This window comes from Helianthus annuus, chromosome 3 (assembly GCF_002127325.2).
Source record: "Helianthus annuus cultivar XRQ/B chromosome 3, HanXRQr2.0-SUNRISE, whole genome shotgun sequence".
Taxonomy (NCBI): domain Eukaryota; kingdom Viridiplantae; phylum Streptophyta; class Magnoliopsida; order Asterales; family Asteraceae; genus Helianthus; species Helianthus annuus.
The window spans coordinates 154,826,814-154,852,448 of record NC_035435.2 but is presented as its reverse complement, the minus strand read 5'-3'; the positions used below and the strand labels follow the sequence as shown (position 1 = coordinate 154,852,448).

Here is a 25,635-nt window from a genome sequence, read left to right as displayed (position 1 = left end):
AAACGGTAAGAATAATATTCTCTTAATGAAACCGATTGCCGCCTACTTGATACAGATATATTACATAGAGGAATATTAAGATGGAATCCATCTTCTCCATACGGAAACAACAAAGGATACTGCAACGCCATAAAACTTGTGTGCAATTCAGATATACGCTTTGCACTACGACTACCACGTTCTTCAATAATAATATCACGTGAGTCCGTAGGATTTCCGTCACCTGGAATCAATGTAGCCACTTCAGGAACAGTAGGCAAAGAATATTGTCCTTCTCTTCTATTTCGCGTACCAAGCAAGCGAAGCGTAAGACGTTGCATTGAGTTGTCATTAAACCTTTCACGTGCCATCCTAAAAGCCTGCACTAATGCATTGTTCGCATCAAGCATCAACAGCAAGTCATTCACTAATGTGCGCAGGATGACTTGATCAGACGTTGGTGACACACAATTTTGCAAAGCATAAAAGCGATTATCAATCTCATTTTCCGTGTCATAAACGTACAATTGAGCAAATCTAGGGCGTCTATCAGGAGGCATAGGCAACAATGATCCAATATTATGATGGTTATGGCCATTCAAACGGAATGTATAAGGCCCACGACCATCATTTAAATCCGTAGATATTCTCCCACCGGTTGAGGTAAATGCAAACATCGCATTTAAAAGCTTTATGTTTTCTCTAAACACGCGAGATCGTGATTCCCCATTGTAATCAAGAAGACGACCCAATGTTTGAGGAGGATGTCGAAGAAATGGCAAGCAAACCTTTCCTTCACTAAAACATAATGAAAAACTTGGAACACGAGGAGTTAAACTTTTAATAGTTCGTTCCTCATACCAAAGCATAGCTCCACAATGAACACAACTATGGTTTGCATCACCGATATCCCAATACGACGGACATCGCCCTAAAAAAGGTAAGTAAAGTGTAAGCAAACACTATCAATGTCATATAAGGTGTTCATATATACAAAGTATCACAAGAAAAAAATATGATGTTTACGATATTTGTTTTCGTCTTGAAAGACGTTTGCACGGGAAGGTACTTCCACCTGATTCGAATGTAGACATCCAGATGTTTGTGAAACCATTGAACCTAATGAAGATTGCGCAGCTCCATTTGTTCTACTGGTATAATGCACAACACCTCTATTGATACGATCAACTAAAAAAAGCAAAGATAACAATAAACCTATTCAATTTAAAAGGCTTAACCCACATAATATAAAATCATGGGTGCTATTGGGTGAAAACACATAACAAACACGAGAACTCAATCAAGCGTACCATTGCAACGTCTTTGAGTACTTGTAGCCTCACATGTTAAATCAGAAGGGCGATCACGTAATCGAGGACGACCCATTTGGCCCGTCCGTCTACGCCCTACTTCAGTCGTTGCATTAGAAGATATATTTTCCTGAGTGGTACGTATAACCGCAAATGAATCCGAAATTGAAGTGATCGGAGAAGGTTGCACATTTTCATTTGGCATACGCATATAGCGTACCACACTTCTGCTAGAACTACCAACTGCATACACAGCAACAGTAGCACTAACAGGTTTAAAGGGTTTACATGGTAAATATAAACATGCAAACCCCATAACAAACGGACAATAAGGGGTGTTAGCATATGAAAAAAATCATAAGAAATACAAGAACATAGATAACCACACCGTAAGAACACCGTTGAGAGGATGCAACATCAGGCGTCACAACAGGAAGTCGCTCCCGCAATCGAGGACGGCCCATACGTCCACAGCCCCTACGACATTCAACACGTGTAGATGCTGACGTTTCATGCGAAGGGACCGAAGAAATTGAATCGGAATCAGTTGATATAGGTGCACTCATATCAACACCTTCTGATACATATATCTTTAGAAAAGCATGACAAGAGTCAATTATAATGTCACACAAAACATAAAATGCTAGAAACATATATAATATCTCAAGGACAACCAAAACTTTAAATATTGCAACATCAAATTACCACAATAGAAGCAACAACAAAAGTAACATTATGACAACTACAAGGTACCACTTAAACTCAAAGTTACGAAAATTACAAGATAAAACTTTCTCAAACTAATAATCCGGGGAAGCTATGGTCTCTGTGTAAACCGCACCATGCATTTGCCTATAGAAAAACATACGGCAGAAATAACCTAGATGATCCCATTGCAAATCAATTTCAATCACTTTTCCAAAATTCGTTATCACAAGACATGTCCCTGGCAAATTGTAGTATGTGAAAGAACACATAGTTGATAATGGCATCCACAACTTATAAGGATATGCAAAAACCATCATCCAACTTTTATTTTTAAGCCTCCACAATACAATTTCTCGTCTATAGTCATAGTTTCCGATACAAACATACATATGAAGCTCCTCGTTTATGTTAACTAATTAAACTTCCACTAACTTCATCGTCATATGCATTGGGGAAACACAATTCAGAAAATGACTTTGAATTCACATCAAAACGAATAACCGTCAATCCATCTGAACGACCATGACATTGGGCAACGACAAAATATAAACCACCACCACACAAAGTTGCTGGCCACCAAAGGTAGGTATAATGGTGGTACGGGCGGTGTTTTAGGAAGCGCACAGTACTCCATGAATTCAACTCCATCGAATAAATATAAACGGTCATTGTACCTCGTCTACGTTTAATATGTAAAATGTTGTAATCATCAGAAGAGTCAACAAAAAATCCTAGAGCATCACTATCAACTTTGTAGAAACCTTGCGAATTAGAATTTGCCAACTTCTTGAACTTAGTCGTCAATGGATTCCAAACAACCAACTCACAAGTATTTTGGAGACAAACACACAACATACCATCCAAACTTGCCAAAAAAAACATTCTAGAAGGATAAGCATAGAACGGGCGGGTAACACCTCTTGGTAAAATAAATCCCGGGGACTTATAATTTAAGGAATGTACTTCGATAGTCTTCCAACCAACCATCAACAATTTTTGATCAGCCGATGCACGCACGTAATGACAATGAGCCCTTACAAACTTACGTTCTAAAATGAAATCTAACCACTCCTTGCAGACAAGCTTACATTGAGCAACATTTTTTGGTGGAAGTCTTGCAATTATATCCAACATTACTAATAAAAATGGAAGGCACGACATACCGCTTTTATCTAAAAACACAATTTACAAAAAAAAAAATTAAATCATCGTAAGTTTCAAGCATAAAATACATACTAATAATAGGTCTTGAATATTTATATAATATTATAACTAACAAAGAAAACATGTATTATCACAATATAGGATAATAAAAATATTAAAAATAAAAATTAAATCAACAAAGATATGTTAACTAATAACAATAAAACAATTATTACAAACTAAAGTATGAATTTGTATCAATATGGGCCAGATATATCACATTAGCATTTTGGGCCAGATTAACAAACCGGATCAGGTAAACATGAGACGGGCCGGTTTGGATACTGAATACGGATAACCCAAATTAAGAAACGGATACTACATAACGGCAGTTAACTCAACCCTAACCACATATGCGATGAATTCATCCCTCTTTCTTGTCCAGGTCGCTCCTCTCTGCATCCCGTATTCATCGAGACATCAACAGTTTCCACGGCCATTCACCATGGTTATACTTGTGTACACTCCATTCTTCTCCGTCATACGTATCATCAGTTCAATCGATTCAAAATTTCAAGGTATTTACCTCTATAAACCCTAGCATATTATACATCATACTATTTTGTTCGACTAGGGTTCTTCATATTCGATTAATACCTTCTTTGATTATCGATTAGGGTTAATGGATGTGGATCTTCATATTTGATAAATAACCTCCGGATTTTAGGGTTTGAGTTATTCAAACATGTCAGAACTGTATTAAGGCAATTTTAGGGTTAAAGGTTGTGGATTGATATTATTATGCTTATTCATATTCGATTAGAGATATTCGGAATTTAGGCCTTCAGTTATGCAAACATGCCAGATCTGTGTTTCGGTAGATTGACGGGCTTAGGATTTTTCGTTGTCCTCAATATGTTACCACCGAGTTAAAGACATGGCATAGATAAGCTCTAGAACATAAACAAATGGGGGCTGGGTTGGATCCAAAACTTGGCAGACAGTTTGTAAGTTTTATTTCTTATGCTTATGACTACATCATTGAATCAGTAGTAAGGTTTAGTCTGTTTTAATGTGCTAACAGGAGGGATCATATGAAAGACAGAAGCTAGGCTGATCCTTGAGAGTTTAAATCAGCTTACGGACATATTGTGAATCTTGCAACCCATGCTCTTAATAAAAAATTATGGCACTGTAAGTCTTTCTAACCACTGATTCATACTTCTTATTATGCCTATGTGTTTGCTTTAATAAAACATTGTTTGAATTTAAAGGTATAATTTGCACAATTTATGTTTTTCCTATAAGTTATAGATTGCGCTTTAGATATAACACTTAAGTGTACTTAGCGTTGATCTGACACTGGTAGAATGTTCACATTTAATAAGAAATCGGTCTACATGTATTTGAACATATATCAAACACCTAAATGGTTTTGATTCTATTGTTTAAACTAAAAAAGCAAACACACATTCAAACTGATTTGTAGAAAAAAGATGAACTAAAGAGATTAGGAAAACATACCTTAATTCTCCAACTGGCTCTCCAAAGCTACTCAATATGATGATTTTTATGGTAAACAAAATTCGAAGAAAGAAAGACACTGTAAGGTCATAGAACTACATTATATAGAGCTAATATCTGAATTTTTCTCATGGAAGTTAATATTAATTCAGACAGTTAATAAATCATGGGATAGTGGGAAAGTGGGCTAAACTGAAAATATTTTTAAAATAACTGCATAATCAGTTACTAAACCTATAAGTTTTATATACCAGCTAAATTTTCATTTGAATTTTTTATAAATAAAGCTGAACTTCTGTAAATGTATCAACAAAAATATTAAACTATTTGATAATTCCACTAATGAAGACATATTTATTAAAAACTTTTATGTGTACTGACATTGGAATACAATAACAATTAAAAATATAATTTTATATTTATCTAAACATAATATATAAGCAATTCTTTATAAACAAATAATACACAAACAAATAGTAGAGTAAAAAGCAAACATTAACTAAAAAAAGAACATTACATCCGATGAAGGAATTTTTCAAAATTCAACAAACATTTCGAAGCAAAAAAAAAAGGGATTAGCAAACAACATGTATTACTGAAGACTTGCTGGCACAATAGTTTCCACATACATTGCTGTCCGTATAGCATGATTCCAATCGCTTGGTATGAAAAGGTCACATGTCTTCTTGTTCAAATCTATTTCATAAACCTCACCCCAATCTGTCATCACAAAACACTTTTCTTCTGAACTAACATGTGTAATTGAGCACCAAACTGGCGTTGGAATATAACTGATCTTCGGAAACAACATGACCTTCGTCCAATGCTCACCTTCATAATGCCATAGATCCACAGCCATATCTATAAACCCATGACTAACAAACACGTGAAGTTTGTTATTCATATTAACCAAGTTCCCCTGACATGTTTCACCATTGCCAACATATGGAAACCCTATTTCTGAAAACGTCTCTGTATTCACATCAAATCGAATTATGACAATATCACCAGCGAGCCAAAACTTGAATACAGTAAAATATAAACCATCCTCACAAAAAGTCCCCCCCGACCACACATAACCATTAGTATGGTAATGCCTTTTTTGTAAAAACGGTATTCTCTTCCAATGACTGGTCCTCCTTGAATAAGCCATAACATCAACTGTAAAAACGACCACGTTTTATATGTAAAACTCTGTAATCATTAGAGGAATCGATGTATAGGCCAACAGCATCGGAATAGATTTTGAGAAAACCATAAGACTTAGAATCAGATATGTTGATGCAGCTACGGATCAACGGATTCCAAATACGCATTTCAAACGTATTGCGTAAACAAACACATAAAAGCCCATTCAAGCTTGATAAAATCCACACATCAGAAGGGCGAACATGAAACGGTAGGGTAATCATGGTTTTCTCATCGACTAAATCAACACCCGTGCTGGAAATAAAGCATGATTCCTGTCCAATACTAAGAATTTTTTGTCTAGACCCCTTACACATATGTCTACAGTGCATCATGACAAACTCCTTCGACGATATACATGACAACCATTATTTACATACCTTCTTTGCACGACCTACACATTTTGCAGGAAGTCTTGGCAGTATCTCTGACATTATTAAGTCAGGACCAAGGTCAGGCAACTTAGTGTTCGACTCAGAGGTTGAGTAGAGGCACCCCTTCAACTTTTTCATAACTCGATAGTTTCTGATATTAGATCTAGAAATACAGTAATACACGAATTTTAGGGATATTAGTGATATCTTATATAGAGCTACATGTCCGACTTTTAATGAAAACAATTCATTTATTGAGTAAAACATAGGTAGTTATTCAATCATGGGTTAGTGAGCAAGGATCATGACAAGTGGGTAAGTGGACTGACTTAGAAATAAACTTAACATAACCGAACGATTATATTAATTTCTAAAACCCTAAGTTAGTTACTTGATCATCGCTTAGTGGCCCGATGATCATGGTAACGTGACTAAGAAGGCTGACTTCAACATTAATTCAGTATAACCGTCTTTTTATAGGTTTTTTTTTTCAAAATATCTTATTCTTTTCCCGTTGTTATTTATATAACTGAATGCTATTTTGAATTTTCACTCTAAATAATAGAAAACTTATTATTTTAAAAAAACCTATAAAGGACTAAATATTTTTTTAAATACCTAAATAGGGCTCTTGTTTGAGAACACGGAATTTGTTAACATGAAACAGGATATTATTGGGTACTTAATTTTCTAGATTGTTTTTCTATGAATTATGTGTTACTACTTATATAACTGTTGAAGTTATGCATATCTGGAATTTTTTTTACGTATTTTGAAAGTAAAAGAAGATTTAACCTTTATAAACATACATACAAATTGGTGAAAACCGCTACCTGCATTTTTTTTTTCATAACAGTAATGTTTATTATTAAATAAACAATTAATCATCAACATATATGCTAAAACTTATTATAATAGTAACAAAAACAATGAGTTAGGAAAACTTAATCTAACTGATTGGTTGATTTTGATGATAACACATTATGTAATATGTAATATAGTTAACATATAAAACATAGAAAAATAAATTGAAAAAAGGAAACTACATTTAAACTAAAAATAGTTGAACAAACAAACCTTAACAAACACTGACTTGAAAGGCAAAACATAAAAGATGACTATGACAAAACAGGACTTAAACTGAGTAAACTTAAAATTCAACCCATCCAACATGATCGTTGCAATTTTTAGTTATACGTGGAATCTTTGATCTTTTCAATGGACTATCCAAAGAGTCTGCTGTATCACTTAACTCAGACTCCAAATCATCTTGTTGTTTTGCCTTAAAATCATCTTTCTGACCATTTGAATCTTTCTGACCATTCGAATCTTCCACAAATACGTTTTTCCCGTCCCTCCACTACCAAAAACAAAAACAGCACCACCCGTCCGTCTATCAACACAATCACATACATAATCAAACACCTCCCTTTGTCAGTATTCAATCCACGAAATAAATCATGAAAAAGCGTCATTTCTTCTTCAATATTGAAGGTGCGCTCAGCCATAATCAACCGATTTTCCATAGTATCAACCAATTGACGATCAATTTGAGGCAAATTAGGAAAATCTAATAAACTTTTACCATGACCAATTAAAACTCTTTCAATCTCAATCAATGTATAATTGAGAACCTCTTCATCTGTGAATACCACATCATCATTCTGCAGCATTGTGCGTCGATTGTAAGCAATATCATCTGATAAGTAAGGTAGACAATCAAAAAATAACCTCCGTTGATTACTAACCGTACAAAACAATAGAATGCAGACAAATAAATCACGAAGTTGATTCCCCAACTGCCATTGAGAAGCTTCACGTATTGAATCTACCCACTCAACATCATCTCCTAACAAACCCAACGCATTGCAAGCAGACATATAAGTTGGATGCTCAACACCATCAACCGTACGAATGTCTTTAAAGCTTAATGGCCCACGTTGAACATTTAATAACATACGGAGGTAATACTTTTCACCCATCGATGGGCTCACATAATAAATGCGGCCAATACAAGTCGTCCTATGTCGTGGCAACCACTCCTTCTCCTTTTCATGCCAAGTGAACTTTGTTGGAAAGTCTACATATGTCAAAGAACGACCATGCGGAAACCTTTCATTTGCACGAAACCATTCAGTAAATTTTGACATGCTAGCCGTAGCACGTTGGGCAACTTCCTCAACCTTATCATTATCATGAAAATACACTCTATTACACCCTTCCTCATGAAAAGGTAATCGCTCAACAGCAACATCACGGTACTTCATTTCAAATTCAAAAATCTTCCAACATGCCTCAATAGAAGATATATACCGACAATTTAAATATTCCTCAATTTCATTTTCATTATGTAATAAGGACACGTTGTCCTATTTTGAGCACCTTCCAAAACCACAGTTGCACGATCTGGACCTTTGTTTATATAAGTAAAAAGATACTTGACTAACATCCCTTGGTTGCACCACTCCACATTAATGTGACAACCATATTTCACCAACAATTCACGGTTATACGGAACAACATACCGATTATCAAGCTTAATATCTTGAGAACCAACTTTGACAACTCTTGAATTATTGGGCCTCTTATAACACGGCCAACCATCATTTCGGATGAATGTCTCCTCACAATAATTCTTTGGGTACCCTTTACTACATACACCATTATGCATACAAGGGCTTGAAGGGTTGAGCAAACCACATGGACCATGCATCATTTGTGTACGAACAATACCGAAAGCTATAGGGTCTTCCACCTCCAAAGGAAGCTCAGCAGATATATATTTATCGATATTGTCAACCGTATTAATCTTATCTTCAGGTTGTAAAAAAGCAGAATATGAGAGTGTGGAAGTCCTCGTTTCTGAAACTCGATTGTATAGATAACTAAAAAAAATGACCAAAACAAATATTACACCTAGCAATAGAATTAAAAAAATCGTATAATATTTAGACAATGGAAATGCTAGTAACAAACCTGCTTTCGTGTGTCCAAAAATATTCCTTTTCCTTATGTCTTTGATAAGTTCATCAAGTTTAATTTTGAAAACACGGGCAACAATGTCCGGGCGGTCGGATGCACTCATACCAGGGGTTGTTGCTTGAATGTGTCGGGTAATTTCCGGCCATTTTGAATTGCATGTCATAGTAATAAAAAGGTCCGGAGCCCCGGCCCAACGACAAATAGCCATTGCATCCTGATACTGTTGAATCATATATCTTGGCCCACCGGCAAATGTTGCTGGCAGGATAACACGTCGACCAACTGCTTCACAACTTGTTTCACCATCAGCGATACGATCACATAAACCATTATACAAATCCGAACGAATAGTGTTTTGGTTTTGTTTAAACCAATTCATCTCATGTTCAAGGATAGCTGAATAACAGTCCACAACATACGTCTGAAATAAACGGCCAGATTTGTGTAATGTCTTACCTTCATTCCTCCTAAGTTGTAAACGGTAAGAATAATATTCTCTTAATGAAACCGATTGCCGCCTACTTGATGCAGATATATTACATAGAGGAATATTAAGATGGAATCCATCTTCTCCATACGGAAACAACAAAGGATACTGCAACGCCATAAAACTTGGGTGCAATTCAGATATACGCTTTGCACTACGACTACCACGTTCTTCAATAATAATATCACGTGAGTCCGTAGGATTTCCGTCACCTGGAATCAATGCAGCCACTTCAGGAACAGTAGGCAAAGAATATTGTCCTTCTCTTCTATTTCGCGTACCAAGCAAGCGAAGCGTAAGACGTTGCATTGAGTTGTCATTAAACCTTTCATGTGCCATCCTAAAAGCCTGCACTAATGCATTGTTCGCATCAAGCATCAACAGCAAGTCATTCACTAATGTGCGCAGGATGACTTGATCAGACGTTGGTGACACACAATTTCGCAAAGCATAAAAGCGATTATCAATCTCATTTTCCGTGTCATAAACGTACAATTGAGCAAATCTAGGGCGTCTATCAGGATGCATAAGCAACAATGATCCAATATTATGATGGTTATGGCCATTCAAACGGAATGTATAAGGCCCACGACCATCATTTAAATCCATAGATATTCTCCCACCGGTTGAGGTAAATGCAAACATCGCATTTAAAAGCTTTATGTTTTCTCTAAACACGCGAGATCGTGATTCCCCATTGTAATCAAGAAGACGACCCAATGTTTGAGGAGGATGTCGAAGAAATGGCAAGCAAACCTTTCCTTCACTAAAACATAATGAAAAACTTGGAACACGAGGAGTTAAACTTTTAATAGTTCGTTCCTCATACCAAAGCATAGCTCCACAATGAACACAACTATGGTTTGCATCACCGATATCCTAATACGACGGACATCGCCCTAAAAAAGGTAAGTAAAGTGTAAGCAAACACTATCAATGTCATATAAGGTGTTCATATATACAAAGTATCACAAGAAAAAAATATGATGTTTACGATATCTATTTTCGTCTTGAAAGACGTTTGCACGAGAAGGTACTTCCACCTGATTCGAATGTAGACATCCAGATGTTTGTGAAACCATTGAACCTAATGAAGATTGCGCAGCTCCATTTGTTCTACTGGTATAATGCACAACACCTCTATTGATACGATCAACTAAAAAAAGCAAAGATAACAATAAACCTATTCAATTTAAAAGGCTTAACCCACATAATATAAAATCATGGGTGCTATTGGGTGAAAACACATAACAAACACGAGAACTCAATCAAGCGTACCATTGCAACGTCTTTGAGTACTTGTAGCCTCACATGTTAAATCAGAAGGGCGATCACGTAATCGAGGACGACCCATTTGGCCCGTCCGTCTACGCCCTACTTCAGTCGTTGCATTAGAAGATATATTTTCCTGAGTGGTACGTATAACCGCAAATGAATCCGAAATTGAAGTGATCGGAGAAGGTTGCACATTTTCATTTGGCATACGCATATAGCGTACCACACTTCTGCTAGAACTACCAACTGCATACACAGCAACAGTAGCACTAACAGGTTTAAAGGGTTTACATGGTAAATATAAACATGCAAACCCCATAACAAACGGACAATAAGGGGTGTTAGCATATGAAAAAAATCATAAGAAATACAAGAACATAGATAACCACACCGTAAGAACACCGTTGAGAGGATGCAACATCAGGCGTCACAACAGGAAGTCGCTCCCGCAATCGAGGACGGCCCATACGTCCACAGCCCCTACGACATTCAACACGTGTAGATGCTGACGTTTCATGCGAAGGGACCGAAGAAATTGAATCGGAATCAGTTGATATAGGTGCACTCATATCAACACCTTCTGATACATATATCTTTAGAAAAGCATGACAAGAGTCAATTATAATGTCACACAAAACATAAAATGCTAGAAACATATATAATATCTCAAGGACAACCAAAACTTTAAATATTGCAACATCAAATTACCACAATAGAAGCAACAACAAAAGTAACATTATGACAACTACAAGGTACCACTTAAACTCAAAGTTACGAAAATTACAAGATAAAACTTTCTCAAACTAATAATCCGGGGAAGCTATGGTCTCTGTGTAAACCGCACCATGCATTTGCCTATAGAAAAACATACGGCAGAAATAACCTAGATGATCCCATTGCAAATCAATTTCAATCACTTTTCCAAAATTCGTTATCACAAGACATGTCCCTGGCAAATTGTAGTATGTGAAAGAACACATAGTTGATAATGGCATCCACAACTTATAAGGATATGCAAAAACCATCATCCAACTTTTATTTTTAAGCCTCCACAATACAATTTCTCGTCTATAGTCATAGTTTCCGATACAAACATACATATGAAGCTCCTCGTTTATGTTAACTAATTAAACTTCCACTAACTTCATCGTCATATGCATTGGGGAAACACAATTCAGAAAATGACTTTGAATTCACATCAAAACGAATAACCGTCAATCCATCTGAACGACCATGACATTGGGCAACGACAAAATATAAACCACCACCACACAAAGTTGCTGGCCACCAAAGGTAGGTATAATGGTGGTACGGGCGGTGTTTTAGGAAGCGCACAGTACTCCATGAATTCAACTCCATCGAATAAATATAAACGGTCATTGTACCTCGTCTACGTTTAATATGTAAAATGTTGTAATCATCAGAAGAGTCAACAAAAAATCCTAGAGCATCACTATCAACTTTGTAGAAACCTTGCGAATTAGAATTTGCCAACTTCTTGAACTTAGTCGTCAATGGATTCCAAACAACCAACTCACAAGTATTTTGGAGACAAACACACAACATACCATCCAAACTTGCCAAAAAAAACATTCTAGAAGGATAAGCATAGAACGGGCGGGTAACACCTCTTGGTAAAATAAATCCCGGGGACTTATAATTTAAGGAATGTACTTCGATAGTCTTCCAACCAACCATCAACAATTTTTGATCAGCCGATGCACGCACGTAATGACAATGAGCCCTTACAAACTTACGTTCTAAAATGAAATCTAACCACTCCTTGCAGACAAGCTTACATTGAGCAACATTTTTTGGTGGAAGTCTTGCAATTATATCCAACATTACTAATAAAAATGGAAGGCACGACATACCGCTTTTATCTAAAAACACAATTTACAAAAAAAAAAAATTAAATCATCGTAAGTTTCAAGCATAAAATACATACTAATAATAGGTCTTGAATATTTATATAATATTATAACTAACAAAGAAAACATGTATTATCACAATATAGGATAATAAAAATATTAAAAATAAAAATTAAATCAACAAAGATATGTTAACTAATAACAATAAAACAATTATTACAAACTAAAGTATGAATTTGTATCAATATGGGCCAGATATATCACATTAGCATTTTGGGCCAGGTTAACAAACCGGATCAGGTAAACATGAGACGGGCCGGTTTGGATACTGAATACGGATAATCCAAATTAAGAAACGGATACTACATAGCGGCAGTTAACTCAACCCTAACCACATATGCGATGAATTCATCCCTCTTTCTTGTCCAAGTCGCTCCTCTCTGCATCCCGTATTCATCGAGACATCAACAGTTTCCACGGCCATTCACCATGGTTATACTTGTGTACACTCCATTCTTCTCCGTCATACGTATCATCAGTTCAATCGATTCAAAATTTCAAGGTATTTACCTCTATAAACCCTAGCATATTATACATCATACTATTTTGTTCGACTAGGGTTCTTCATATTCGATTAATACCTTCTTTGATTATCGATTAGGGTTAATGGATGTGGATCTTCATATTTGATAAATAACCTCCGGATTTTAGGGTTTGAGTTATTCAAACATGTCAGAACTGTATTAAAGCAATTTTGGGTTAAAGGTTGTGGATTGATATTATTATGCTTATTCATATTCGATTAGAGATATTCGGAATTTAGGCCTTCAGTTATGCAAACATGCCAGATCTATGTTTCGGTAGATTGATGGGCTTAGGATTTTTCGTTGTCCTCAATATGTTACCACCGAGTTAAAGACATGGCATAGATAAGCTCTAGAACATAAACAAATGGGGGCTGGGTTGGATCCAAAACTTGGCAGACACTTTGTAAGTTTTATTTCTTATGCTTATGACTACATCATTGAATCGTATGTAAGGTTTTGTCTGTTTTAATGTGCTAACAGGAGGGATCATATGAAAGACAGAAGCTAGGCTTATCCTTGAGAGTTTGAATCAGCTTACGGACATATTGTGAATCTTGCAACCCATGCTCTTAATAAAAAATTATGGCACTGTAAGTCTTTCTAACCACTGATTCATACTTCTTATTATGCCTATGTGTTTGCTTTAATAAAACATTGTTTGAATTTAAAGGTATAATTTGCACAATTTATGTTTTTCCTATAAGTTATAGACTGCGTTTTAGATATAACACTTAAGTGTACTTAGCTTTGATCTGACACTGGTAGAATGTTCACATTTAATAAGAAATCGGTCTACATGTATTTGAACATATATCAAACACCTAAATGGTTTTGATTCTATTGTTTAAACTAAAAAAGCAAACACACATTCAAACTGATTTGTAGAAAAAAGATGAACTAAAGAGATTAGGATAACATACCTTAATTCTCCAACTGGCTCTCCAAAGCTACTCAATATGATGATTTTTATGGTAAACAAAATTTGAAGAAAGAAAGACACTGTAAGGTCATAGAACTACATTATATAGAGCTAATATCTGAATTTTTCTCATGGAAGTTAATATTAATTCAGACAGTTAATAAATCATGGGATAGTGGGAAAGTGGGCTAAACTGAAAATATTTTTAAAATAACTGCATAATCAGTTACTAAACCTATAAGTTTTATATACCAGCTAAATTTTCATTTGAATTTTTTATAAATAAAGCTGAACTTCTGTAAATGTATCAACAAAAATATTAAACTATTTGATAATTCCACTAATGAAGACATATTTATTAAAAACTTTTATGTGTACTGACATTGGAATACAATAACAATTAAAAATATAATTTTATATTTATCTAAACATAATATATAAGCAATTCTTTATAAACAAATAATACACAAACAAATAGTAGAGTAAAAAGTAAACATTAACTAAAAAAAGAACATTACATCCGATGAAGGAATTTTTCAAAATTCAACAAACATTTCGAAGCAAAAAAAAAGTGATTAGCAAACAACATGTATTACTGAAGACTTGCTGGCACAATAGTTTCCACATACATTGCTGTCCGTATAGCATGATTCCAATCGCTTGGTATGAAAAGGTCACATGTCTTCTTGTTCAAATCTATTTCATAAACCTCACCCCAATCTGTCATCACAAAACACTTTTCTTCTGAACTAACATGTGTAATTGAGCACCAAACTGGCGTTGGAATATAACTAATCTTCGGAAACAACATGACCTTCGTCCAATGCTCACCTTCATAATGCCATAGATCCACAGCCATATCTATAAACCCATGACTAACAAACACGTGAAGTTTGTTATTCATATTAACCAAGTTCCCCTGACATGTTTCACCATTGCCAACATATGGAAACCCTATTTCTGAAAACGTCTCTGTATTCACATCAAATCGAATTATGACAATATCACCAGCAAGCCAAAACTTGAATACAGTAAAATATAAACCATCCTCACAAACCCCCCCCCCCCGACCACACATAACCATTAGTATGGTAATGCCTTTTTTGTAAAAACGGTATTCTCTTCCAATGACTGGTCCTCCTTGAATAAGCCATAACATCAACTGTAAAAACGACCACGTTTTATATATAAAACTCTGTAATCATTAGAGGAATCGATGTATAGGCCAACAGCATCGGAATAGATTTTGAAAAAACCATAAGACTTAGAATCAGATATGTTGATGCAGCTACGGATCAACGGATTCCAAATACGCATTTCAAACGTATTGCGTAAACAAACACATAAAAGCCCATTCAAGCTTGATAAAATCCACACATCAGAAGGGCGAACATGAAACGGTAGGGTAATCATGGTTTTCTCATCGACTAAATCAACACCCGTGCTGGAAATAAAGCATGATTCCTGTCCAATACTAAGAATTTTTTGTCTAGACCCCTTACACATATGTCTACAGTGCATCATGACAAACTCCTTCGACGATATACATGACAACCATTATTTACATACCTTCTTTGCACGACCTACACATTTTGCAGGAAGTCTTGGCAGTATCTCTGACATTATTAAGTCAGGACCAAGGTCAGGCAACTTAGTGTTCGACTCAGAGGTTGAGTAGAGGCACCCCTTCAACTTTTTCATAACTCGATAGTTTCTGATATTAGATCTAGAAATACAGTAATACACGAATTTTAGGGATATTAGTGATATCTTATATAGAGCTACATGTCCGACTTTTAATGAAAACAGTTCATTTATTGAGTAAAACATAGGTAGTTATTCAATCATGGGTTAGTGAGCAAGGATCATGACAAGTGGGTAAGTGGACTGACTTAGAAATAAACTTAACATAACCGAACGATTATATTAATTTCTAAAACCCTAAGTTAGTTACTTGATCATCGCTTAGTGGCCCGATGATCATGGTAACGTGACTAAGAAGGCTGACTTCAACATTAATTCAGTATAACCGTCTTTTTATAGTTTTTTTTTCAAAATATCTTATTCTTTTCCCGTTGTTATTTATATAACTGAATGCTATTTTGAATTTTCACTCTAAATAATAGAAAACTTATTATTTTAAAAAAACCTATAAAGGACTAAATATTTTTTTAAATACCTAAATAGGCCTCTTGTTTGAGAACACGGAATTTGTTAACATGAAACAGGATATTATTGGGTACTTAATTTTCTAGATTGTTTTTCTATGAATTATGTGTAACTACTTATATAACTGTTGAAGTTATGCATATCTGGAATTTTTTTTACGTATTTTGAAAGTAAAAGAAGATTTAACCTTTATAAACATACATACAAATTGGTGAAAACCGCTACCTACATTTTCTTTTTTTTTTCATAACAGTAATGTATATTATTAAATAAACAATTAATCATCAACATATATGCTAAAACTTATTATAATAGTAACAAAAACAATGAATTAGGAAAACTTAATCTAACTGATTGGTTGATTTTGATGATAACACATTATGTAATATGTAATATAGTTAACATATAAAACATAGAAAAATAAATTGAAAAAAGGAAACTACATTTAAACTAAAAATAGTTGAACAAACAAACCTTAACAAACACTGACTTGAAAGACAAAACATAAAAGATGACTATGACAAAACAGGACTTAAACTGAGTAAACTTAAAATTCAACCCATCCAACATGATCGTTGCAATTTTTAGTTATACGTGGAATCTTTGATCTTTTCAATGGACTATCCAAAGAGTCTGCTGTATCACTTAACTCAGACTCCAAATCATCTTGTTGTTTTGCCTTAAAATCATCTTTCTGACCATTCGAATCTTCACTTTGGGTAATATCAATGACCTCATCCCATTTCCAAGTTAGGAGCGCATGCTTTCTTTTAGCTTGTTTTTCTATGTTCTGAAACTTAAAGAACTAAAAACATTAGTATAATACATTTTAAAAAAAACATATAGGTGAGAAACAATCATGATACACTTATGCAATGAAAACTTTATTTAAAAAAACACCACCTGTTCAATAACCTCCCTATGCATTTCAGATTTGAATGGACTAAAATACTGTCCATATGAAATGATCTCTACACTTCCACTGTCCGTCTGAAACAATAAATTGATAGAATTTAATAAATCAGACTAAATATCAAAACAATTTTTATACATTAGCTGTGACTTAAAACGATACCTTCGGAGAATCTTTCATTGGGCTGCATATTTGATTCTTCTTCGGTGTCATTGCATCAAAACCCAGCTGAAAAAATTACAATTGCCACCATATATTAGAAGACTAAATATTTGGTGCAATTCACAAACAATTAGAAACCATCCACATGCTTTGCTAACTAATAATTTACATTCCAACTTACATTCCAACTTACTTTCTTTGCAGGCTGATCGTCTTCATAAATGTCCACGAAGTCATCCGAGATATCCATTGCTGCAGATGTGTTGCTGTATGAATACATGAAAAGCGAAAAAAAGACAGAAGATTACACTACCTGAACTTGTATTATATAGCCACCAAAATATGCAGTTAAGTGTCCACTACCCCACTAAGTCCCTGAAAATAAGGAACACATTTTAAACCGCATTGCAACCTGCATTTCTGATTGGTGCATCTTGATAAACTGCAGGAAACCACAAGATCATGGGTGAGAGAGTGCTGAACTGCCGTGAACTGCTGCTTCTAGAAGGAATTTAGAGACTTTATACGGCTGAGATTAAAAGTTGAGGACTTTGAACGGCTGTAATTAGCCCAAAAGTCGGTTAGCAACAACGGGAACAATATAATATAGAATTTAATAAACTGGTTGACCTATGTATTAACTCGTTTAAGTTTAAGGATTTATTAAAATGCTCTTAATTTAGAGAAGGTTATGTAAATGATCTTTAGATCAAGTGGTGGAAGTCTTGCATCTTTCTTGAGAGATGCAAGATCAACTCCCACTTGTTGCAGAGTGAGGCATTAGTGGGCAATGATAGTAGACCCAGGGAAACCTAGGTTCAATCCTTGAGCTAAACTGGTTTTACCGCTAATTTCACCGTCGTACCTACGGGCGGGTGGGTTACCTGGTTTTCTCCAGAATTGGTGGTGGACTCGGGTTACTCTCGGAGTACTCCTTTTGGTTCAGTGGGTGCCCCAAAAGTGATTGGGATTAATTCTGTTTGCCGTTTAAAAAAAAATAGAGAAGGTTATTTAGAAAGGGTTTCAAATGTTAACCTGATCATAGACTTTCCAATTTTCATTTCCAATAGTCTCAACCATATTTGTTCTCTTTCTCTTATTCTTCAATTACTTTTACTATATTTGATTTCTTTAGTCTCAAACTAAATATATTTAAGAATAAGAATGTGTAAATGCACATATTTATTTTTTTTCTTGAGAAAATCAGATTTTAGAATAATGAGAAATTATAAGATTTATTAATAGTTAACTATTTAGTTTTTTTTTTAATTAAGATAATTATATGAACTAAATAGGAACGAAATGTTTAAATAAAGTGGAATTAACTACAATACAAAATTTAAATTTAAAAGAAATATAATATATGAAGGAGGCTAGGTTATAAATGAAGACCCACGACCCATAGACAGTGTAGAATCCTTTGACTCATGTTTGCAGTCTTGATCTAGATCCAAACCGAAATACAATGACAACGATAACCTTTTTTTTGTGTGTGTGTGTGCAAACCATCTACTAGTCTTGATCTAGATCCAAACCGAAATACAATGACAACGATAACCTTTTTTTTTGTGTCAGTGGCGGTGGACGGCACCGATGGCGGTGGTTGTTCATGGAATCAGAGGTATGAGGGGACCTGCAGGAATGGAAGAAAAAAATGAAACGGGGTCAGACTTTTTTCTTTTTCCGAATTTGCCCCTCCATGTATTTTCATTAACCAAAAGATCAATTAAATAACAGCCCTTGATATTTTTAATCTAACGGTCAAGAGATAGGTTCCCATGTTCCCCACTTTTTTGTGGGAAACCCGCGCGTTACGGCGGAATTAACAATGTGGGCTGAAAACATAATTCAAACCTAAAAACGTTTAAAATATATTAAACACAATGTTCTTGTTTGTTTAGCCTTATAATTTAGCAAGACCAAAAGTTTAAAAAAAGCTAAAAGTTCCTAGGATTGGAAGACAAGCTGATTAACATTTTCATAATTCAAAATATAATATAAGTACAAATCATGAACATACACATGAGTAGGTGCACCAGTTAGTAACATACACCTTTCTTGACTTATCTAGAGACCCGATGAGAAATATGTGAAGAATCACTTAGAATAGTAGAGGATTATTGACCTTCTGCTAGTAGAGGATGCTGGTCAATCCCTCATTGACCCTAACTATGTATCAATTACTCATATAACCAGTGGCGGACCCAGAATTTTTTTTCATGGGGGGGCGGAAATTTTAAGGGTCAATTTTTTTTTTTTTTTGCTATACAACAGTTTCTTCGGTCCAATTCGGGTCGGGTCGGGTCGGGTTGGGTTGGGTTGGGTTGAGGCAGAAGCTCTTACGGTGATTCTCATTCAAGTCAATAACTCAGTAACATATTTCAATGTCACATTTTTACTCGGTATTTAACATGGATTTCACATATAATCATATTAAAATAAAACGAATAATAAAACAAAAAATCTAGACATTTTGTTAATGTAAACTAAATAAACTTACCAAGCCCATATATACAAATAAGTAACAACTCTCAATCATAATGAAAGATTAATTTTATAATGTTATTTTTCTACATTTAAAAGTTATATAAGTCAATTATAAATTAAGGAAAGATTAATTTTATAATGTTATTTTTCTTACATTTAAACGTTATATTAGTTAGTTATAAATTTATGAAGTTGAATATGGTATGTGAAACCTTAATATATGTGTTTGCTTGGAAATAAGATGAGCGTCCATCAAAAGGTTAAAATTGAAATATGAGTTCGATTTTTAATTATTAATTAAAGTGTTTGTCCTCTAGTACTAGAAGTAGATATACTTTTACTGCTTTCTCTTGCCTTTTTCAGAGATTATATACTTTACAAAAACTATTATTTACCTAAATACCCCTAATAAATACAAGATTAAAATAAACACTTAAAGCTATCATCTTCTTCACAAGCACTCCGATCCAGTCCCTGCAAATATATTCTTTCCGATGGACTCTTTTTTTCTTATTTTTCTTCACATCTTCTTCATCATGAGGTCAAGGGGTGCGATTACAAAATTTTATGGGGTGCGATCGAAATTTTGACGCGTATTTAACACTATTTTTTTCTTTTTCAAGGGGTGCGGCCGCCCCCCTTGGCTACACTCTAGATCCGCCCCTGCATATAACTATATTGTGTTTTACTTCTCCAAACTACGCATCAATTACCAATATTAACTCTGTTTTGACGCCTACACCCACAATGACTATGACTCCACTTGGCTCCACACATATAACAGAACTCATACTTAGACCTACAAGTTATATGCACACACCCTTCCGCCTTTTCCACAAAGAAGTTACAGTTCGGGCATTTCCTCCACTTTTTCTTCTTCGCAAGCGCCACTGCCATCTCATCGTCGTTTTTCACTTTCAGTTTCCCAAACTCCTTGCAGCTCAACTTTGAATGCCATCGGACCCGACAAGCTTTACAAAATGATCGTCGGTATACTGGGCAGTTGATTTTCGTAACACCATTGCCGGTGTCATCATTGATGAGTAAAACCGAACAATCAGTAAATGGGCAGTACAACTTGTGGGATTCAGGAATCAAGGATTCTCATAGGTGATGCCAGGGCATGCAATGGTTTTGCGTTTTGATTGTATTTGGGTTGTTGCGTGTTTGGGGGTGCAGTCATAACAAAAGGAATGTGAACAAGTTGACTTTGTGAACATTTGCTAGGACTCGTGTTTCTCCAAACAGATTTTACATACTACTTGCATCAACAATGAACTCAGGATGGTCTTTGTGTTGAAATCTGAGAAGCTTGTAGAGCTTTGAGAACTTGTAACTCTTCGGCATATTTTCTGTCTGCTTCTAACATCATTGCATCCTCGTCTTCTACGAAAAATACTGAAACATATGTAACCATACAGACAACCAAAAGAGAATGAATTAGATTTCCACTCACTCAATTTAATAGTCAACTATAAAAACTTCAGACATAAGGACTTCCATCCTCGGTTTTAAATTTTGAATGTGCGCATCATGAGCGCATGCACGATGCAATGGTGAGATCGCATCAACTACAGCGATGTGGTGCAATTCAGTGACGCGAGACATTATGCAATTGACCAATATTCGAACAAATTAGACCCACTGTTTGCAATGCGTCTAGGTATTTCAAATTCGACTAAACAAATCTGACTATCGATTGAGCAACAAGATTGAGTATTTGAACAAATTAGACCATCCATTGACGAAACCTGACCTAGATGATAAAAATATCTTATTTTTTAGCGTTTAAAAGTTAACAAATTAAAGCATTGTCTATAGATGATTCTTAGTACCTTTTTAATAACAAACACCTAGACAGTGGCGGAGCTTGAACTCAAAATCAGGGGGAATCGGACTGAAAGAATTCCAATATTTTACACTACAGAAAGAAAAAATGAGAACTAATATGTGCCAAAAATAGTGATACTGTGATTATTTTAAAAAACCAGAATCACATGTATGATGATGTGTGGAATGTGTTCCTTCTAGTAATACTTTGAGGTGACTTGTAGATCCTCTTCATCACCAGCTCCCAAACAGGGAAAAGAACGTCAATCAATTCTTCCTAAGGTTGGTTGTTGGTGAAAAAATTCTCCTTTGCTGGCCAAAAATAAAACTTAGAATTTAAAAATAAAAACTATAATGTTCTCGAATAATAGTTCAATATCATAGGAAACTATAATAAAAGGAGACAATTTCAAAATACTAAAACCAAAGTGAAATTGAATTGAGAAAAGTAATCAATAGTTACTTGAGGGTCAAAGTCAAATTTATTAATCGTGACCAGCAAACGTTGAAATATCAATGAAGTGTCTTATACGAAATTTGTACAAACTTAAATATTAAAGTGAGAATGCCCGCGCGTTGCCGCGGGTGTCCAGATGCATGAGTCGTCGTGTGGTCGTCTTCTGCAGAAATTACAACACGGGTGCTCGCTATCGCATCAATGCCCAGCTGTAACCGCAGACATCGAGTACTCAAGGAGTTTTACAGGAGCCTGTAAAACAGATATTAGAATCAAATGTAAAGAACTTAGAAATTTTGACCCGATCCGACTCAACCCGCTCATTTTGACAATAATAAATTGGAACATCAAACCTTAACAATGAGATCAACCGCCTTATAAGTTGCATCAACGAGTCCTGTTCCAGTAGTAGAACAGGCGATTTGTTTTGTCCCATCATCTACTATTAACTTAATTGTTGCGCTTGAAAGACCTAAAGTCCCACACGTCACCTGTAGATTATAATTAGTTTCAACACGTTTAAAAAATAAAAACTATACGTATGCAAACGCGGCCGTATACGTACCTGTACATCTCCAAACTTCCATGTATTAAGAACCATTAACTATCCGGTTATGTGTTCAGAGATGGAAAATGGCATTTTACTCTTAAACCTTGGAAGTGTTTATCTTTAAGGAAACTCAGTACCAAGAGGCAGCCTTTACAGATCATTCATAAGTAAAACACTTTCAAAGTCTATCTGCACTTGTAACTATTCACCAATTATCATCAGTTTAGCTTTAAGGTCAATAACCAAAACCTTTGACAAACAATCCACATATCAGACAAAAGGCTAAACATTCTAGCAAGCATTGTGGCACCAGCAAGTTAATATAGAAAGAAAAAGTTATCAAATTGTTTAACCCACTACCCACCCTGAAGGGGTAAGGTCCCAAAAACCTCACAAAAAAGATGTGGGACCATACCACCAACCGGCCTTTCAACCCTTCTAACCTTGCGCGGCCGCGCATTGGTCTTACAGAAGGAAGAAAGAAACTAACAAGCGATAGTCGCGCGCCCAAAGGGAAAACTGAACCCTTGCGCCGCCTTCCATTTAACAAAGGGTCGAAACCCTGAGACCAAAATGTCCACCCGAATATCCAGGCTTGGATATTATTTTACCCAGACTTGGGATCTGTTCAGCTGTGTACACACTAAGAGGTGTCACACCAGATTACAGCAGTAATCCTCTAGAAGAAATACAATCGTGCACCACCCAGACGGTTATAACCGTCTGGACACGTGTCATCATCACAAACATTCCTGAAATCACAACGATAGCATGTGATTGAAGAATGATCTCCACCTGGATCACTTTCCACGTGGCAATTCCCTAACCATAGGATCAAGTCACGATCCGTGTGCATCCACGTCGGATCAAAGCAACTTAACAAAGATTAAAGAGACGTAACCGAAGGAAAAATAACCGCTACGGCATTAGCATCTTCCGTTATCTTTTCAATAACAGATTTTCCCTCCCAAACTCTCGGTTATAAATAGGAGAATTCTTCAGGTAAAAATTCAGATCTGATTCACTACTCAAACACTTTTATCTTCTCCATTACAAATACTTATTCTCACACCGGAGTCGGGTCAAGGAGAGAACCCTCTTCTCCCCTTGACGAGGCTAACGGTGCTCTGTTTTGCAGAATCACCGGAGAAGGAGCTCAGCTACCATTGAACCAATTGAGAGAGAACTAACCTTTTATGCGGATTCAAACCCCCTAGATATTTCGGTTCCGACCATTTATCTAGTGTTTCTTCACACCCCTACTTCACCAAAAATATATGTGGAAAATATATATTTACCGCTGGATTTCTGGGATCATCTTCGGGAATGTTCCGTAATGATGTCAGTAACTGAAAATTCCCTTCAACATTCAACCAACAAAAGGGATCAATGAGCTTCTTATTACAGTGCTATAAAACACATTAACAGTCAAGGAGGCAATTCATCGAACACCTTAACTGCAATTCATGAACTATTTCCACTTTCTCCACAAGCAAATTAAACATAAATTCTCTGACACCAAATTTATAGTAATTATAACCCTAATTTTTAAAAGAGAGTTGATTTGTTTACTTTGGGATTTAACTCGGATTTTGATGAGCCTGTTCAATGACTCGCTTGATGGCCACCATCATCTTCCTCTTCCTTATAATTCACACTGTGAAATCGATTAATGGTTGAACTTCAAATTTCATATGGAATTGATTTTTAGCTGCAAGTATGGAGAGTGGGTTTTGGCGTCTAACAAATGACAGAAAATTTTCAAATGTTGAAGATGATGAGCTTAGTTTATCCTTCTCTCAAGCGTCGATTTGCTTAGCATATGAAGATGTAACGCCTAACATAAATGTAGGGTTTTCAATTCTGGAGAATAAATGGTGTCTGTTCAATTCATTTATCTATGAATAAACCGATCAAATGGCATTCAATAGCTGGGCTTCTCAGTTGTTAACAAGGGCAAATATGGAATTGGATTTTAAATTGCAAAGGAGGAGGAGGATAAATTTACCATCTTACCCTTATAGTGTCTTAAAAGTTAGTGCTATTTACTATTATATTCCTTTTAAATGTGTTGTGTTTACTTGTACATATTGCATAAAAGGATGGACGCCATGTAAAATTACATGTGTGTACATCACTTCTCCTTTTTATAATAGTATAGATAATAACAATAGCTTATAACATGATCCACTTAGTTGTAACCAATCTATTGTCTATACAACAATAATCACCAGCATTACGTGTAAATATTGTATATTCAAAATATTAAATTAGTGATTATAATTAATTAAATAAATGGATCATTGGGTGGCTTTGTAGCCTACATATACAATCTCTAATTCTATTAAAGTCCTCACACTTACAAACCAATTAACCATTGGAAGCCCCTTCCCAAATAGGGGTGGTAAAACAAGCCCAGATTATTTATTTTGAGTCAATATGGGTGAATTTTAAAATAAAATGGGTCGGCACAAATTCATAAGAATTCAATGGAATTGGAATCTGAATTCCATGGGTCAACAACCACCGCAACCGACCACTTTCGTCACCAGCGGCCGCCCTCACCACTGCCTATTAACACCACCGTTGATCACCGCACAATAGATAGGGATAATTATTGGACACAAATATAATAGATAAATATATGTTTTATTGTGTTAGGGATAATTACAAGGAGTCCTTGTTTAGTTATTATTGAACTAGGAGTCGATCAATAATGT

The 25,635-nt window shown here is 35.3% G+C and overlaps 1 protein-coding gene across 1 annotated transcript; it reads right to left on the bottom strand.

Annotated features, from left to right (window-relative positions):
• Positions 1 to 17,063: 17,063 nt before the first annotated feature.
• On the bottom strand, positions 17,064 to 20,975 carry LOC110928181. The gene is made up of 5 exons (XM_035988230.1): positions 20,899 to 20,975; positions 17,773 to 17,857; positions 17,592 to 17,657; positions 17,420 to 17,506; positions 17,064 to 17,306 (listed from the first exon to the last, which is right to left on the bottom strand). Exons 1-5 carry the CDS (start codon positions 20,973 to 20,975, stop codon positions 17,064 to 17,066), a joined length of 558 nt encoding a protein of 185 aa, XP_035844123.1.
• Between the last annotated feature and the right edge of the window lie 4,660 nt (positions 20,976 to 25,635).